Here is a 17,027-nt window from a genome sequence, read left to right as displayed (position 1 = left end):
GCTCAAAATCTGGAGCTGCGTTCTAGTGTAATAGGCAGATCCGGAGGCTTATGATTTTTTTCTTTAAGAATAAGGCTGTGTTTTAAAAGAAGGATTTTTTATGTAGTGGATAAGTTACCCAGAGTGGATTTTGTGTTGAAAAAAAGATGTGGCTCTTGCGAAGCGTATTTCATTTCGATAATATTCTTGACTCTATCCAAGTTCGATATATTATATATATATATTAGGCTACCTTATGTTTTATCTTGTAACCAACCGTTACATTATTTACTTGCACTTCGCAACTTTTTGGCTTTTACTGTCATGTCAAAAAGTAGAAAGATTGCTCTGGCTGTAGCCTATTTAGAGGCTGAAGAGGAGAGAGTTGGTTGGACTCGATTATGGGTTCACGATATCCTCTGTGGCCGACAGCAGTACGGGGCCTATCATAACCTGGTCCAGGAGCTCCCCACCTCTGTCATGATTGGTTGTCTGATAAAAATAAACTCCATGTCATAGCGGATTTCTCAAAAAGTTGAGCTATTTTCAACCTCAGGAATCCTCTCTGGCCAGCGCACAGCGCAAATGCACAGCGCATTTCAATATCCACCCGCATTCTGATCTTTTCCCATAGCTGTGAATGGAAAATAAGCTGCCGAAATCCACAGCGTATTTTTAAAATTCCCCTAGTGTGCACACAGCCTAAGCCTACACTGTAACGCTGTGTTCCTTTCACATTATAACAATCAAACAGGAATTTCATTATCAATACATTTGGAAACAAGAACAATAAGAGACACGCAAAAACAGCCAAGCGGATAATAACGTTGGATGAACTTACTGTATTCAATGTTTACAGGTTCCCCCAAAAAAGTAGACACTTCAAATCATAACCCAAACCGGAGTAGACACCTAAAATAATATTCTCTCATTAAAAGAAAGGTAACTGGCAAAATGTTAAAAAGTCTTTATCACACCGCTGAAATGCCTATCTATCTATCTATCTATCTATCTATCTATCTATCTATCTATCTATCTATCTATCTATCTATCTATCTATCTCTAGAGGTGTTTGTTCTTCGTTTTAATTTATTTCTAACATTTTAAATTGAAGTTCAAAGCTCATTTGTTCATTCTAAACAGTAAGAGGTTGGGACTGACGTTTGACTTCTGTTTACCTCCTTTAGCACCGCCCTTCCCCCTTCTGCCTCCTAAACCCCGCCCCCATCCTTTTCATTGGCTACGCTCCCCTGACCTCCGCTTTGACGGCAAGGAATCTAAAATGAAGGAAGTGACATAGTATATGACATAGTATATACCACCGAGATCCATGGAGCTGTGACATGAGTAATGAGCACTAATATCTCAAGAGTGCACAGTTCATCCACATTTTTATATGGACCGTTGTATGAGATCATAAATAACAGGACTTATAGTGCTAAATACCAAAGTAGTCCTTTAAGTTGTGCCTGGCACAAGGGGAGGAGATGTGTTAAATCAACCACTGTCTGCCTCCCATTGATCTCCAGTTATTTCCTCTCCAGGGTCAAACTATCCAAACTCACCATCAACAGACACATTATAAATAGATGTACCCTACCCTATATACCCTAACCTGCCCTCCCCTCCCCTACCTTACATACCCTAACCTGCCCTACCCTACCCCACGTACCGTTTTAGGACCAACCCCCAAAAGTACAACCAGAGAGAGGGAGGATGGGGGAGTGCACCGATGATTTGTGAATCTTGAAATGACTTCTTGCAACAAGATTGAGTGATAGACCACTGGGCTAGAGCTAAGCTGGTTTAGAGAGGGGAGAGAAGGGACACATAGATCCTAGATTAAACAGAGACAGGCATATAGCCTATGTAACAGTTAGAATTCTACAACGTTAAGTTTGGATACTTGGTTCTGATTGGCTAGCAGCCGTGGTAAAATACTCTGTAACCCACGGCTGCGACCGCATAACAATTAGTATTAATGCGCCGTCAATCTCATTGATAAAATCAAGCGGTAGGCTATGCTTTGCGTAGCAACCACTCGCAGCAACCTCGCCTTTATCGTATCCTATTATAAAAACGGTCCGACTCCAACACTTCCACACCCCTACCAACAAAAACGAGTGCTCTGGAGAACTGTTTTAATAACTGCACCATAGCTGGAAATATTCAAATAAATGTGAACCACCCGAATTATGCCTTATGGCTTATGTGAACAAGGCCAACCCCAATAGGCGAGATAGCCTATGTTGCCTGGCAACCATTTAATTCAGAACTATAGCCTATCGCGGAAGATTTTGTAAATACTAAAACGATAAAAAATGATTTTACCACAGCTACGGGGTAAATAAATGATTGAATGTTACTACTGAGTGTTTTTTGTGAATATGTATATGTAGTAACCGTTGTAGAGAAGCAATTGACCACTCGAGGCAGTGGGTTACAGGGGATTTTACCACAGCTACGGGGCGTTGTTAGGCCCGACGCGATAGCGGAGATCATTGCTTAAATATACTATTGGTTATGTGAGTTTATCTGTAATTGAGCAGCCCTCGCAGTGTTAGTTGTTGTGGAGCCCCCTTTGGAGTTGTGGTGTACTGCAGGTCTGCGTGTGTTTTTTGTCCTTGTGGTTTTGCCGTAGTAGGCTTGACTGCATGAGGTAGGCCTGTGTGCGTAGTGTAAAATGATCCTTGTATTTTATTATTTGTGTGGAAAACCCCGTAATTTAGTTTAGAAACACTGATGCATTGCATAGATACTATTTGTTATACACTGATGATCTCTGTTAAGTTTTGTCCACTGGATTCTAAGTTTATAGGCTACCACGTTTCTGTTTACTGGCTAGTAACGTTGCGTTCTGGTTGCTGCTCAGGTTGCTTCAAATACGTAAATAGATTTTCTCAGATTTCTAAATTTAGCCATGTGCTCTGTAAATTCTGCTAGCATACTGTTTCTGTTCAAAATAATGTGTTCGTAATGTTTGATGGAAATGTGTGTTCTTTCTGTAAACAAATGATCCTGATGTTGGAGAGAGAAAGCAGAGCAGTAGAAGTAGGCTTGACTGCATGAGCCCCAGAGGAATCGCAGACTCCTGGAAGACCAGTGTTTTATGTTGTGTCTTCCACTCAGAATAAACTGCTCAAAGCACATCGTCACCTGTCCATCCTGCGACTGCTTGACCGTAGTGACCGACTCCATTCACACCCAGGCCTCACGTTTACCAGGTAGGTCTCCTACAGTCCAGTGTAACATCATCTTAAGCATGTCCAGTAATAATACCTCAAATTAGGAAGGGCCAGGCCAGCAAGTTGTTCAGCTCTCTGAAGGGCACTCTTGCTAATTGTATTATTCCAGATAAACAGTGTTATGCTTCTCTCCAATGAGTTGAATGTTTTTTTTTTTTTATCAAGATAGGAATGTCTTGAAAAAGGTAAATACATTTTGGTTTGACTATTTTATTGTACTATTATTTTTGTTATTTATTTGTTGTTGTAATGCACTATTTCTTATGTAGTGAAGTGGGTTCTCCCTGTATCTATGTCTCTGTGTCTTGACTCCAAAGGCTATTCTTGGTGTTACTGATCATCCAAGGGCTAAAGGATATTGGCAGGGTAAGCTGAGTAGACTTGCACAACATCTGGATTGATGCCACCAGGGCCTAGGGTCCTAATATGGTAGCAGACCCTGTGTGTCCAGTAGAGAACAGTCTTGTCTCTGAAATAAGTTAGGTTATAAGGCTTATAAGCTGTGTGACGGTAAAATGATTCAGTTGTTATTGGCCGGGTTTCCCGATAAAGAACCTTCTTAAGGAACCCTTCTTAAGCAACCCTTTGTATGGGAGTTAGGAAGTACTTTGGAGTTGAGAAGCTTCTTAACTCGTTCGGGAAACCCGGCCATTATTGTTTGACCTACAACTCTGCATGAGCTAAATAAATCTGGATCTACGATTCTCTCGTCTGTCAACTTCTTTATTGAGTACCTAATAATTACACTAAGCAAATTTCTCTTATGTATACTATATATTGATTAGTCATCAGTAGCCTATACGTTTAATCATTGATCTGTTTTCCCTTCTCTGTTCTTCTTGCTGCTGTAATGCCCCCTGAGGATGATTCAAGTTGATTCAGATTCAGATTCCTCTATTGTTACATCCGAGTACAGGTACAGGGAGTAAACATCTCGTCTTGCCCCCCCATCCTCGCAGCAGCAATAAATAAATACACACAGTACAGTGCAATATAAAGACGACTTAAATATAAACTAAATATAAACAGTATTTACAAAATATAACTGAACATAAACTAAGTGAGTATAACAGATGTGAACTAAATGATTTAAATTAAGTGTAACTAGCAGCAGTAAGTAGTATTGTAGTGCAAATGTGCTGTATAGTGCAGGTGTGGGTGACAGCAGAGGAACAGGCATCATATCATAGATCCAGTCTATCCATAATCGGGATGAGGAGACTGCTGTCTGTAGAATAACTGTTCCTCGCCCACCGGCCAGCAGAGAAATTGCTACAAGTGGTAAAAACAATCTGCCTGCTGAAAAATGACAGCACCCCCTAACTCAGATAGCAAAGTCTAGCACCTGATGACCTCTGTTGGACTAGAACACATCCACTGATATCCACTAGCCTGGCTTCACGCTGATCACGTGATCTCAAATGCTGTTACTCTTATCTTGGAGGGAGGTCATGTGATCAGGGTGGTGAAGTCAGGTTAGTGGATATATCGGTGGATATGTGCTATTGAAGTGCAATAAAGTGTTTTATACATTATAAAATGTGAGGGGCTGCAAGTGTAGCCATCTTGGAGAAAAGGCTTTCACCTTTCCAAAACTGTCTCTCTTTCTCTCTCCTCCTCCATCTCTCTCCTCCCCCCTCCCTCTCCTGCTCCATCTCTCTCTCCTCCATCTCTCTCTCCTCCTCCATCTCTCTCTCTCCTCCTCAATCTCTCTCTCTCCTCCTCCATCTCTGTCTCCTCCACCTCCCTCTCCTCCTCCATCTCTCTCTCCTCCTCCATCTCTCCTCCCCTCTCTCTCCACCCTGTGTGTTGCAGGACTGTAGTCGACAGCCCCAGCCTTCATGCATCGAGGTCGATCCAAGATGGCGGACCTGCCCCCCCTTCCTGGGCTCAGTGACTCGGTGGAATGGACCCCTCATCTGGAGACACCCTCTCAACGTACGCATACAGAGTACAAGTAGTACTAGTAGAGTAGTACTATAGTAGTAGGCTATTGTGTGGTAATAGTACTGTAGTAGTAGTCACTACTGTAGTGTAATGTTATGCTGACAGTGTCAGCCTGATCCCTGCCCTCTGAAAGGTGTGTGTGTTTCTGCGTTTTGTTCTACATATCTCCCCAAGTTTTTGCGTTGTACTGTTAGCAGGGACGTGCCCTGGATGCTAGAGGGGCGGGGCTTACGTTTAAAAACGGGCACCTAAGTTGGTCGGCGCACGCAGCACATTTTTACATTAATTGGAAAAATATTGAATGTAAATTAATATGCAAAGTAGGCTACTACAGTACGAGCCATAAATAGCTAAATGACCTGTTTGCTAGCTGCACATCCACGTTGCTGTGAGTGATATTAGCCACATTAGTCATTTAACAGATGCTTTTATCCAAAGGGACAGTACTGTAATGGAGGTCAGTACTACTACAGTACTTGGCCAGAACTCACAAGTGCATCTCCTTTCTAAACAAGTTACTATGAGATATAACAAAGGTCATGTGTAATGGTGTGATATGTAATGTAATCTTTGTGCCAACAAATTAGTTTTATATAATTCACATAATTATATCACAATTTAAAGAGCAACAGAACACTGGTTTATTTTTATTTTATGTTTCACAAATCAGATAACCTTCAGCTTCTACTAGTTGGTTTATAAAGCACTGAATGGTTTAGGGCCAAAATATATTTCTGATCTGCTGCTATGTTATATGAACCATCCAGACCTCTCAGGTCATCTGGCACAGGCCTGCTTTCTGTCCCCAGAGTTAAAACAAAACATGGAGAAGCAGCGTTCAGTTTTTATGCTCCACATATCTGGAACAAACTTCCAGAACACTGCAGGTCTGCTGCAACTCTCAGTTCTTTTAAATCAAGACTTTTCTATGCTTGTCACAGTAGAGGGTGGGGGGGAAATAGGTTGCCACTGTGATGAAGATGCATTACCCTAAAGCAACCCAGTAGAATGATGAATGGTTAAGTTAGAAGCCTACAATCAAAATGGAACTGTTACTGTTTAATGATTATATTAGAGAACATTTAGCCTATTTTATTTAATTAGAAAGAGAGAGAGCTGACTTTACCTAGCTAATATTCGGCTACATTATCTAGCTAGTTACTGATACAATAAGACAACCTTAAAACTCATGAGGGAGAGAGAAAGAGAGAGATTGATGATCGCATAGTACTAGCAAAAAGTAAAGCACATCAATATATCACTATACAAAGAAAATTAGCATGTTTACTAATGTTAGCCAGTACCTGTAACATGCCTGTCTGCCTCAAAAAGACATTTACTCGACTGACTATCGAGTGCCTCTAGCGTGCGCGTTCAGGTGCGTTTGTTTCGCATGCAGGCGTTTCGCTCACAGTGCGCGCTGCCGTACCCAAGTAGGTAAGTTTTGCATCACCTGGGAGTAACAAATTATTTTCTGTATGCGTTTGTCTCATGTTAACCACATGTGACGTGTATGTGTGTGTGATGTGTGTGTGTATGTGTGTGTCAGACGTGTTAGAGGTGAAGCAGAGGTCAGAGGTGAAGCAGAGGTCAGAGGTGAACCTATACCGCAGAGCGAGGAACCTGAGAGACAGAGCCAGAGTCAACTACACCGAGCAGAAGGAGCAAGAAGATGACCACTACCTCTGTAAGAGAGCTGCTCTCTCTCTGTATATCCTCTCCCTCCCTCTCTCTCTTCTCTCTTTCTTCCTGTTTCGCCCTGCTCAGCCTCTACTCTCTGTCTCTCTCTCCTCAGTCTCTAGGGCTGGGTATCCATTCCAATTTCAAGAATCGATTCGATTCCGATTCACAAGGTTCAGAATCGATTATCACGATTCGATTCAATATCGATTCTGTTAGTGGCACTAAAACCGGATTTTTTAAAGCTGTAACCTTAATTACATGACTGCCAAGTTATGCAACACATCAATACTAGGGCTGGGTATCGATACTGATTTCCAAAAATGAATCATTGAATTAATTAATGAACTATTCATTGCTTCATTTATTCATTCATTCATTAAATAAAAGATTGATTTTGGGAAAAATACAAAGTAGTAAAAGTTAAGAGTGCGTACAGCTCTGATTTTGCTTCAGCCAGTCTTTAACACTTTTATTGAAGCCTTAACTATATTGGATTAACTTTAATTCTGTTGGAAGTGTGTTCCACAATTGAGCTCCCTTAATGGAAAAGGCTGACTGTCTTTCTCATGTCTCTTTAAACTCCTTTTCTCTCTCCATCTCTACCTCTCTCTTTCTCTCTCTCTAATGCACTACGTCTCTCTCGTCCCCCTCTCCTGTCCTCTCCAGACTGTGAGGAGTGTGAGTCTTTCTTCCTGGAGGAGTGTGAGCTCCACGGCCCCCCCCTCTTCATACCGGACACCCCGGTGGTCCTGGGGGTGTCTGACCGGGCCAGACTGACCCTCCCACACGGCCTGGAGGTCAAGAGGTCACGGATACCCGGGGTGGGACTGGGAGTCTTCAACTGTGGGGAGGCGGTTGCCAAGGGAATCCAGTACGGCCCCTATGAGGGGGAGGTGATGGAGAAGGAGGAGGCCATCAAGAGCGGATACTCCTGGGTGGTGGGTATGAGGGCGATGGTGTGTGTGTGTGTGTGTGTGTGTGTGTGTGTGTGTGTGTGTGTGTGTGTGTGTGTACTCCTGGGTGGTGGGTATGAGGGCGATGGGGTGTGTGTGTGTGTGTGTGTGTGTGTGTGTGTGTGTGTGTGTGTGTGTGTGTGTGTACTCCTGGGTGGTGGGTATGAGGGCCGTGGTGTTTGTGAACAGGTGTTCTGATGAACCTCATGAACTAATGTTTGATGAAGAAATTAAATTTGACCGTTTTTTTCCCGTTTGACATTAGACGTCTCTGTGTTCTCAGATCAAGAGCAGAAACTGTGACAAGTACATCGATGCCAAAAGAGAGACGCACTCCAACTGGATGAGGTGAGGAACCGAGTCAATTGGTGTCTATCTACATCCCTCCTCTCTCTCACTTCAGATAAACCATCTCTCCAGTTTTGAATCTTTCTCTCCCTCCATACAGTCAGTCCCTACATCTCACCCACTTTGTTTTCTCCTTCCTTCATCCTTCCTTCCTCCCGTCTCTCCCTCCCTCACCTGTTTGTTTTCATGAAACCACCCCCCACTCTCCCCCAGGTATGTGAACTGTTCCCGTACTGAGGAAGAGCAGAACCTGGTAGCGTTTCAGTACCGTGGAGGGATCCTGTTTCGCTGCCGTCGGCTGCTGGCTGTCGGGGAGGAGCTGCTGGTCTGGTACGGACAGGAGTACAGATACAAGAGCATCTCCTTCGACTACTTCTGGGACAAAAAGAGCACCGCTAAAGGTATCTGTCCTCAACTCTTCTTCCCTCTGTCTTCTCCTCAATCTCGCTCTCATCCACCTCTTTCCTTAAAGCTGAAAGAACCAGAGGTCTGCTATTATTATGTCGTCCTCAGACGAGCTTGACAGCGAAGTCTCCAATCATCTCGGTCGTCCGTACATCCAGCCAGTTTCTCAGAACTCTCCACTCTGGCTATTCTCCGTCTGTAGGCTACACTCGCAGCTCACATTCTCTACGCTACGATCGGCTTGTTGGTGCCTGGAATATTGTGTGCAATATGGCTGAATATTTATCAGATTTTGAGGATATAGAAGATGACTTAGAATATGATGGAAGCTGATCGTAGCGTAGAGAAGGTGAGCCACGAGTGTAGCCTAAAGACGGAGAATAGCCAGTCTGCGCTCTGCGCATGCGTGCTGGAGCAAGTGGGGAAGCTTTATTTTTCATTTCTAAAGACGTTTCTAAAGATCATATTACAGAGGCATGTGAAAACCACAACAAGCACTCGCTCTATGGAAGCACAACTAGCGATTCATGAAAATAGATTGATGAAAACAACCGTTTCGTGGCAGAAAATAATTTTTTTAGAAGCTGCATTCTCGGTGCCCCGTCCGCCGCCATTACATGGATATACTTGTCTCGCGCTGGATTTTAAATTTCTTCTACAGGCCTCCGAATTACACCAAAGTTATCTCGGTGAGTCAAATGTCTTGTAATATGCCGTAAATAAGGTCCAGGTTGTCGAAAAAGAGCCTTCTCCTTTAATTGGTGCCCCTTTGTTGGCTCCCAGAGCACCAACTTGCTGGCTGGGAGTTCATGATGTCTGTGGCAGTGGCCAGCAAGTTTCATCCTCCTGGATGCCACTTTCTCACTCAGCTTTGGTAGCCCCCCATACAGATGCTTCTTGGTAACATGCTCGTTCTGGTTGACATTTAGCACCACACGCAGCATTCTGGTGTAGCACCCATCCATCTGCAGGGTGGGCTTCAGGGTCCAAGTTTCACAGCCGTAAAGGAGGACAGACTCCACGGTCGCATGGAAGAAGCTCAGTTTGATGTGTCGAGGGAGATTGGAGTTCCACACACTATTCGTGCCATTCAGGGCCTTCCATGTCAGCGCTTTTCTCACCTTAAGGTCCTGTTCTAATGAGTTGACCCAGGAACCCAGGTATTTGAAGTCGCTAACTTTTGCCAGAGCATTGCCCCATGCTGCCTTGAGAGGTAGGTGGTCCAGGGGGGTTGTTGTAAGTGATTGCCTCAGTCTTCTTTGCATTCAACCTGAGGCCAACCCTGGCACATTCTGCCTCTACTCTGTTCAAGAGCTCCTGTGCCTGCTCCACACAGTTGGACATCAGACAGATGTACCCTGCATAGTCCATGTCTGCCAGGACTACAGCAGGGTTTCTTCTAGACTTCCTAGGTGTTATTATGAAGCCAAGCTCCTGCTCCTGCCCACTGATGGCTTTCCTAAGCGCGTAGTCCAGGGCTACAATGAAGAGGAAGGGGGCAAGAGTGTCCCCCTGTAGCACCCCTGCTAGGATGTCGAACTCCTCACTGTTGCCATCCGGGGTTAACACTCTGGCTCTTGTGCCCCTGTACATGGTCTCTATGGCCCGGAGTAGGATAGGAGGGACCCCGTAGGCCTTAAGGATTTTCACCATCACGCCTCTGTGTATTGAGTCAAATGCTTTTTTGAAATCAATAAAACACAGGACTGCTGTTAGGTTGTTCCTTTTCACCTCCTCGATGGTCCTCCTTAAGGCCATCTGGGCTATGGTGGTCCTTCCTTTTCTGAAGCCATTTTGGTTGTCGCTCAGGTGAGGGTCAATGGCATCTCGAATCCGGTTTAGTAGCATGCGGTTGTACATTTTTCACTATGACACATGTCAGGCTAATGCCACGATAGTTGTCTGGCTTAGACAGATCTCCAGATTTCGGTATCGGAATGATGTTGGAGAGGGACCATATATCAGGCTTGATGTTTTCTATCTGAGCTTGGTTGCAGATCTCCAATATGATGTTGTCGAGATCACAGTTCTTAGGGAGATCTGGGAGGATGCCATCCAGCCCAGCGCTTTTCCCTTGCTTCAGAGCGGACTTCGCTGTGGCAAACTCCATAGCTGTAAAGGGGCCATCGTCAATCATAAGTTTTGTGAGGACTGCAGGTATTTCTTCCTCAGCTCCTTCCACTGTCGGGTGTGTGCCTAGGAGATCCCGGAAGTGGGTGAACCAGGAGGCCACTCTCCTCTGGGCTGCAGCCTGCTAGTTGTCCCTCCCTCGACCTCTTGCGCCCACTCATCTCGTTTATGACCTTCCATGACTCCTTGTACTGTCGTTCGCCATGCACCGCCTCCACCTTCCTCACCTTCTCCATCAGCTCCTCCCCTTTGATCCTGTTGTAGGTGTTGAACAGCTGCTGTTTGGCCTCGTTCAACACCTCCCGACTCTCTGAGGTCCCCTCTTCCTCGAAGCTTCTTCGCGCCTCCTCCATCCGTGCCAGCGCCCTCATGACCTCTGGGTGCTTGGATGTGGGGGAGGCTCTGAGTCTCCTCTTTGTCGGCACCCACCTCCTTGTGGCCTCCTCGTTAGCAGCGAGAAACTGCCCATATGGTGTCTGAGGCTTTTCCCCTTCGGCCTGCAGTTGTAAGCGGCGTTCTCACCTCCGCCGTGTAGCTGGCCTGGACGGCGGGGCTTCTTGCGAAGGCCTCCCAGTTGGGCCGGGGCCTCGGGATGTTCTTGGGGACCCTCAGGCTCAGACGCAGCCTCACAGAGACCACACGGTGGTCGGAGCCTACAGAGTCGAATGTACTGTACGACTCTGCGTTGAGGATGGACGTCCTCCATTTCCTTCTTACCAGTATGTAGTCCAACTGACGTAGCATACCGTTAGCTCGGTCCAGGAATGTCCATCTCTTGCCTATTCTCTTAAGGAACAAGGTGTTGGCGGCCAGGAGTGTTTGTTCTGTGAGCAGAGTAGTTAGATGTTCTACGTTGCGATTGGTGTTGTTGTGGTATGTGAAGGGTGCATCTTCTAGTCCGAGCCTTGCAATGAGGTCCCCCAGGATTATCAGGAAGTTGTGAGCTGGCACATGGTGGATCAGTGTGCTTAGGTCCTCGTAGAACTTCTCCACTTCCTCAACTGGTGCTGCGTTGGTGGTAGAGTACACACTCATGACAGTTGTTACCGGGTTCCCCTCGAAGTCAGCGATAAGGATCTTGTCGGTGTGTTGCTGCACCCTACGAAGAGCTTTTCGTGCTCGAGGGCTAACCATTAGCCCCACGCCACCTGTGGCGGCCTGGGCATCATTCTGCCATGCAGATGAGGTGATGAACCAACATTCCCCCACTCTGCGGTATACAATTGGCTGGTCAGTGTGCACTCTCCTGTGCTCCTGGACTCCCAGGATCTCCACTCCCCTCTCACCAACACAGTGCGCTAGTTCCTCTAGCCGTGTCTCCTCCCTTACTGTGTTTGCGTTGAAGGTTCCCATAATTAATTGGTCTCCTACAGCGCAAAAGTGCATTGGACAGTGGGCTGTGGTCAGACTGAACCCTTCCTCTCCAATGGAGAGGGTTTGGGGTCCAGTCGTCATAGTGTCCCCCCAAGGGATGACCAGCACCACCGTCCGATGCTTGGATCCTGTGGACTCCCGCCGCTGGAATTATAGGGTTCTCAATGATCGGTGTCTCCATTGTCAGGCTTTACAAAGCTAGTTAAGGACTGTGGGGCGCAACTCCTCACAGCCCTACTCTGGCCGTTTTGGGCTTAAAGCCCTCATCCGCCCTTGCTCCACACCTCGAGATGGTATACGGTGCGGAGCCAGGCGCGAGCAGCACCTATCTAGGAGTGACCTTCTCCTAGATGGGTTGCCTACCATGGCTATGAGCACCATCTGTACATGCTATTTGCCCATAGCTGGGACAGTGGTTGGCAGGAGCCAGGGCATGTCCACATACGGATGGGCCTGTGCGCCTTGCCTCTGGGGCCCACTGTTGCTCCGAGATCCCTTACAGTTTAGCCTGGGACCGCGAGGTACCCAGTTACCATGTGTGGCCGCGGGGACTGGGGAGGCACTGTAGGAGTCTTGGCGGTGGAGTGGCTTTGTACCGGCAGAAGGAGACTTACGCACTCAGCTCCTCTTTTCACCCTCAGTGAGGAGGGCTAGCCAGCGGCGGTAGCTGAAAGCAGAGTAGCAAGCAGAAGCGGCATGCAGCATGCACTAACTACAAGCACTACTACCACAGATCTACTGCACTACGCATCACACAACCCTCCACGGTAATGCACACACACTGCTAGTCATAATAGTAACCGCTGTCCAAGTAACTCTCCTCTGCCATCCTTCCCTCGCTCCTCTCCTCTGTCTTTTTCCCATGGTGCCAGCCAGCAGCCAAGACGTGTGCATACAACCTGAAAATCAGGACACTCATGGATGCAACGAAACAGGATACGCTACGTCACAAACTGCAACGGCACCTGTGCAAATCGCTGTTGTGCGGCACACAAATTGCCGATGTTAGGCAGGCACACTAGCTATATACAGAATGGAATGCTGTAGGTTGCCATGGAACATGGTAGTGTGACTAATGTTAATGAGTGCTGGCTAGCTTATTCTAGCTAAATTAGCTAATGCCATGGGCTTCAACGTATTCGTGCTTGTTTTCTCTTCTCTCTCTCCTCTTCTTTTTTTCACTCCTCTCTCTCCTCTGTTGCTCTCCCTCACTCGAGCTCAGCCAGAGGAACCTCTTGCATATTTTTCTCTCCTGTCCTCATTCTGAAGTTGTGGTGTCATTGCCCCCCCCCCCCCCCCCCCCACTAGTTACATATAATCACTCTATATGGTATTTGAACTTGTACTACAGGTGTGAGCCTCATTTTTTATGTTTGTCTCTCTCTCTTTTACTTTCCCAGGAGCGATGTCAGACTTGTCCCAGACTCAGGTGTTCTCCTGCTCCGAGTGCCCATTCACCTACATCCCCCAGATGAAGCTCCACAAGCACCTCAAGAGGAGCCATGACAACCTCTACGTCTCTCTGCTGAGGAACGGAGAGATAAAACCAGAGACTCTCTCCTCGTCTTCCTCCTCCTCTCAATCACTCCCTATCACCACCTCCAACACCCCCCTCACACCAGCTCCCGCCCAGACACAGACAGACAAGCGAAGACCGTACCACTGTGACCAGTGTGGGAAGAACTTCATTCAGTCAATAAACTTAAAGACACACCAGCGTGTTCATACAGGAGAGAAGCCATACCACTGTGACCAGTGTGGGAAGAACTTCACTACGTCAGGAGAGTTAAAGACACACCAGCGTGTTCATACAGGAGAGAAGCCATACCACTGTGACCAATGTGGAAAGAACTTCACTACATCAAGAGAGTTAAAGATACACCAGCGTGTTCATACAGGAGAGAAGCAATACCACTGTGACCAGTGTGGAAAGAACTTCACTACGTTAGGAGAGTTGAAGTTACACCAGCGTGTTCATACAGGAGAGAAGCCATACCACTGTGACCAGTGTGGGAAGAACTTCTCTAGGTCAGGACACTTAAAGACACACCAGCGTGTTCATACAGGAGAGAAGCCATACCACTGTGACCAGTGTGGGAAGAGCTTCATTACGGCACATCACTTAAAGTCACACCAGCGTGTTCATACAGGAGAGAAGCCATACCACTGTGACCAGTGTGGGAAGAGCTTCTTTCAGGTAGGACACTTAAAGACACACCAACGTGTTCATACAGGAGAGAAGCCATACCATTGTGACCAGTGTGTGAAGAACTTCACTACGTCAGGAGAGTTAAAGACACACCAACGTGTTCATACAGGAGAGAAGCCATACCACTGTGACCAGTGTGGGAAGAACTTCACTACATCAGGAGAGTTAAAGAAACACCAGCGTGTTCATACAGGAGAGAAGCCATACTACTGTGACCAGTGTGGGAAGAGCTTCACTAGGTCAGATAAGTTGAAGATACACCAGCTTTTTCATACAGGAGAGAAGCCATACCACTGTGACCAGTGTGGGAAGAACTTTACTAGGTCAGATACGTTAAAGATACACCAGCTTTTTCATACAGGAGAGAAGCCATACCACTGTGACCAGTGTGGCAAGAGCTTCTTTCAGGTAGGACACTTAAAGACACACCAACGTGTTCATACAGGAGAGAAGCCATACCACTGTGACCAGTGTGGGAAGAACTTCACTACGTCAGGAGAGTTAAAGCCACACCAGCGTGTTCATACAGGAGAGAAGCCATACCACTGTGACCAGTGTGGGAAGAACTTCACTACGTCAGGAGAGTTGAAGATACACCAGCGTTTTCATACAGGAGAGAAGCCATACTACTGTGACCAGTGTGGGAAGAACTTCACCCGGTCAACACAGTTAAAGAAACACCAGTGTGGTCATACAGTTCATCCAAGAGCTTCACAGAGTTCACCGAAGCCTGCCTCAACATGACCCCATCTTTGTAAGCAATAGTATGTGTGTGTGTTTGTGTGTGTTTGTGTGTGTGTGTGTGTGTGTGTACATGCATGCGTGCGCTTCCCCCTGTTGGGTTAACTGAGATCAAATTGACTTTTATAATCACTATATCAAAATCAACTACACATACAGAACAGTATATGAAGAGTCTCCACACAAACCTGCCCCCCCTCTCCCCCGACTCTTTCTCTCTCTTTCTCATCCCCTCTTTCTCTGTCCTCTCAGGTCCACCACCACCTATTGAAGAAGGGATAGATGAAGGAGAAGGGAGTTGGAGAAAGAGAAAGACCTGTCGTGGATGTTTGAATGGACCTAGTTTCTCAGGACTGGATTATACTACTGCGTTTTTCGGCATTTTCACTGAAAAAAGACCTTCGTTTACGCCTAATTACACAACCGCGGCCAAAATGAAGCTGGAACCCGGAGGCCTCAGGATAGAGCTATGTTTTGGTGCTCAAAATCTGGAGCTGCGTTCTAGTGTAATAGGCAGATCCGGAGGCTTATGATTTTTTTCTTTAAGAATAAGGCTGTGTTTAAAACAAGGATTTTTTATGTAGTGGATAAGTTACCCAGAGCGGATTTTGTGTTGAAAAAAAGATGCGGCTCTTGCGAAGCGTATTTCGTTTCCATAATATTCTTGACTCTATCCAAGTTCGATATATTATATATATATATTAGGCTACCTTATGTTTTATCTTGTAACCAACCGTTACATTATTTACTTGCACTTCGCAACTTTTTGGCTTTTACTGTCATGTCAAAAAGTAGAAAGATTGCTCTGGCTGTAGCCTATTTAGAGGCTGAAGAGGAGAGAGTTGGTTGGACTCGATTATGGGTTCACGATATCCTCTGTGGCCGACAGCATTACGTGGCCTATCATAACCTGGCCCAGGAGCTCCCCACCTCTGTCATGATTGGTTGTCTGGAACGCTGTCAGGAACACAGCGTTACAGTGTAGGCTTAGGCTGTGTGCACACTAGGGGTATTTTTAAAATACGCTATTTCGGCAGCTTATTTTCCATTCAAAGCTATGGGAAAAGATCAAAATGCGGGCGGCTATTGAAAAGCGCTGCGCATTTGCGCTGGCCAGAGAGGATTCCTGAAGTTGAAAATAGTTAAACTTTTTGAGAAATCCGCTATGACATGGACAACCAATTTCAAAGACAAGAAACTCACCGAGGTGTTAGTTGGCGTTCTGACATATAATTCACCATTATGTAAGATTCTAGTTCATCTGGAAAGGCTTTTTAAAATATTTAGCATATAACTATTTAGTCGCAGCACATACGTGTGTAAACTTCCGCAAACTATGTAGCCTAGCAACATAAACAATAGCTACTGTAAGTAGTTCCGCTTCCTGAATCCCCTCTGCGGATTGATCTACATATCTACAACGGTCGCTTCAATACAAGTCAATGGATTTCATAAAATGATCAATAAAACCCTACATGATTCATACTTTGCGGCGAATTTGATGTCAGAACACCAACGGACACCAATTACCCCCTCGGTAAGCTTCTTGTCTTTGAAATCGAGAGTTTAACATGTTTTTGAAGGATCTTTCAAGGTGCCCACCCACATCCATTGTATGACCTAAATGGTGGTAGAGCAATTATCAACTTTCTCAAAAGTGCTAGTTTTGACAACGTTTTGATCTGAACCATTGTATATGATCATAAGTAACCTTAAAACAGGGCTAAACAAACGACCTCTAGGCCGTAAGCGGCAGAAGAGACCAGAAAACAGCCTTATCAGGGAAAGGGGAGGGGGCACTTGTGTCATACGTGATGACGTCACGGACGTCAAGGTTGATCGAGGCAGTGATGCGGGAGCCAGCGAGAGTGATGGCTGCCTGTAATGGGAGCTGTGAATAAATGTATGGCCGTATGCACACTGTTGTCCGGTTCCATTATTAAGTGTTAGCAGCCGAACACAACAGCACTCGAACCACTTAAGAACTTTGCTCGACCTCACGTGCCTTGATTT

General features: G+C 45.9%; 1 protein-coding gene across 1 annotated transcript; it reads left to right on the top strand.

The window, feature by feature from the left end:
• Positions 1-5,086: 5,086 nt before the first annotated feature.
• On the top strand, positions 5,087-14,685 carry LOC311310620 (histone-lysine N-methyltransferase PRDM9-like; the record flags this gene model as incomplete). Its single annotated transcript, XM_084440130.1, has 7 exons — positions 5,087-5,162; positions 6,721-6,858; positions 7,521-7,792; positions 8,091-8,155; positions 8,369-8,556; positions 13,465-14,344; positions 14,682-14,685. 7 exons carry the CDS (start codon positions 5,087-5,089, stop codon positions 14,683-14,685), a joined length of 1,623 nt encoding a protein of 540 aa, XP_084296256.1.
• Positions 14,686-17,027: the final 2,342 nt, after the last annotated feature.

Source organism: Borostomias antarcticus (assembly GCF_949987555.1).
Source record: "Borostomias antarcticus genome assembly, chromosome: 6".
NCBI classification, from domain to species: Eukaryota; Metazoa; Chordata; class Actinopteri; order Stomiiformes; family Stomiidae; genus Borostomias; species Borostomias antarcticus.
This window is presented reverse-complemented; position numbering and strand designations above follow the sequence as displayed.